We start from the raw sequence: 2,134 nt of genomic DNA on the forward strand, positions 1-2,134 counted from the left end.
AAAGAGAGCAGCTAAGAAATGAAATTGAATTAACCATTGTACAAATTACATGAATCAAATAGATTAAATAACAATTGGAGCATGAATTGAGGAAATACATGAGCATTTTTATGGAGGGAGTTAAGAAAAAGAACAACTATTTTGTTAGTTTAGATCTAAATACGCAAAATATTCTAAATAGCATAATTGGAGTTCCATGCACTGACAACCCCCTTATAGGAAGCTTTCTTGAAGTTTTGTAAATGACTTAACTATTCCAATCTCGAATGATGCCTCAAGCCCTTGAAATGTAAAGATTGTCTCTTGATGATCCATCAAAGTTTATTTTATACCATCCATAATGAGATGGCTACTATTTTGCATTTTGGTAGCTAATGTTGGACTCAACTTCACCAACCATATTAATGGGAGTCAAATTAGAATAATTTTGTTCTATAACACATAATTTATTTTCTATGTATCAAATATTCTTTTATTCTTGGAACCAAAATCATTAATAAAGAGACACACATTTTTAAAATATTACCATATTTATCTTGCCATGTCCATTATCATAGACTTGTATATTACTTAAAAATAGTTAAAATTAAAAAATAGAAAATAAATATAAAAACATTATAATTATTAAATTTTTAATGTACCACATAAAATAAAAACCTAAAAGAAAACTATAACTGTGACTAAAATATAGAAAGAAACTATCACCAAAACAAAACGACTTCTTCGTGTTCCTACCAAAACTAAGCAATTTTGGTGGAAAGCAATTTTGCTTGTGAATCGCAATTAGTATTGCTTGTAAAATTCTGTTTCGTAACTTCGCGTCAGAAAATTGTGCACAACCGTGTCAACACACGTGCTTAATAAGTTGAAAACAGACTTTACCTACAAACAGAAAAGCCACGCGCGGACCACAACACCACACCGTTGAACGCTCATATACCACAATGTAAACGCGATAACGTAAGAGGAAACGTGTTTGTTTACCATGAGATAACCGCACAGTACAAATAACTGCCCCATCGAAATTTTCCTCAAACATCACATACTTTGGTATCCTAAAAATTTGTAGCATCATGTCGAGTGGTGGAGAAGATGGAGAGAATGAAATGAGATTTAGGGGCGTGAGAAAGAGAAAATGGGGAAAATATGTAGCTGAAATTCGATCTGGAAAGAGAACGCGTATATCACTGGGGTCATACTTCACTCCTCATGCTGCAGCTCGAGCTTATGACACTGCACTCTTGTGTCTGCGAGGGCCCAATGCTTCGTCTTTCAATTTCCTAGACTCGCAGTTCAACCCAACTGCATTGGAGGCGGCAAATGCAGAGAGCAATCCATCACCTCAGGCTGTTCGAACTGCTGCCATTGCGGTTGGCTCCGCCTGCGATGTCGATCCTGCAACATACTTCCATAATAATAATAATAATAATAGCAATCAAATCTTGGAGGGTGCCGCACCGAGTGAAGAGAAAGATCAATCAGCCGAAGGTGGAGACACCGTTAATGGTGAAGGGAATGCAATGGTTGAGGAGAAAATTGCAGAAGAAGAACAGGTGATATGTGAATCAAGTGATGCAAAATGTCTTGTACAATCTACACAGCCTGTGTAATCAGCCGAGAGTACTGAGATTTTGACTTAGCTGCTACCTGGATTTTGCTGTAATGTCGTGAATTAGATAGGAAATCGTCTGCTTCATATGCGAGCCCTCGAATTGTTGTTTCCAAATAACTATTTGTGGTTACGGGAAACATTGGTTCGTACTTACACAAGCTATGCATTTAGTAGTACCTTTGGAGGGTAATATTGTTGTACTTTCTTTGTTTGACTAGAAATTTGCTGGCGTAAATATCAATATGTTTGATACTTATTTGTATGAAGATGATTTATTTATATAATTGTTGTAATAGTTAAGTATTAGGTTAAAAATTAATTAGTTTAGAATTAAACATTGAGAGGTTCTATTTCATTAAAGTTGTTTGGGATATAATTTTGATCTCATCTCTTATAATATTAGGACCTTACATTCAAGAAAATACATTTCAAAGAGATTCAGAACACTTACAAAATAAGACTAACTCTATAAAATTTTAAAGGAAAACTGAACCATCCAACTATAAGTATCAATAAGGATTT

The 2,134-nt window shown here is 34.5% G+C and overlaps 1 protein-coding gene across 1 annotated transcript; it reads left to right on the forward strand.

Annotated features, from left to right (window-relative positions):
• Positions 1-1,073: 1,073 nt before the first annotated feature.
• On the forward strand, positions 1,074-1,610 carry LOC131069197 (ethylene-responsive transcription factor ERF011). Its single transcript, XM_058004556.1, has one exon. The coding sequence runs from the start codon at positions 1,074-1,076 to the stop codon at positions 1,608-1,610; it is 537 nt and encodes a 178-aa protein (XP_057860539.1).
• Positions 1,611-2,134: the final 524 nt, after the last annotated feature.

Source organism: Cryptomeria japonica, chromosome 3 (genome assembly GCF_030272615.1).
Source record: "Cryptomeria japonica chromosome 3, Sugi_1.0, whole genome shotgun sequence".
Lineage (NCBI taxonomy): Eukaryota > Viridiplantae > Streptophyta > Pinopsida > Cupressales > Cupressaceae > Cryptomeria > Cryptomeria japonica.

Bases quoted from the DNA above. Each gene is read 5' to 3' on its own strand.
- LOC131069197 (XM_058004556.1), top strand. From the start codon at position 1,074: ATGTCGAGTGGTGGAGAAGATGGAGAGAATGAAATGAGATTTAGGGGC.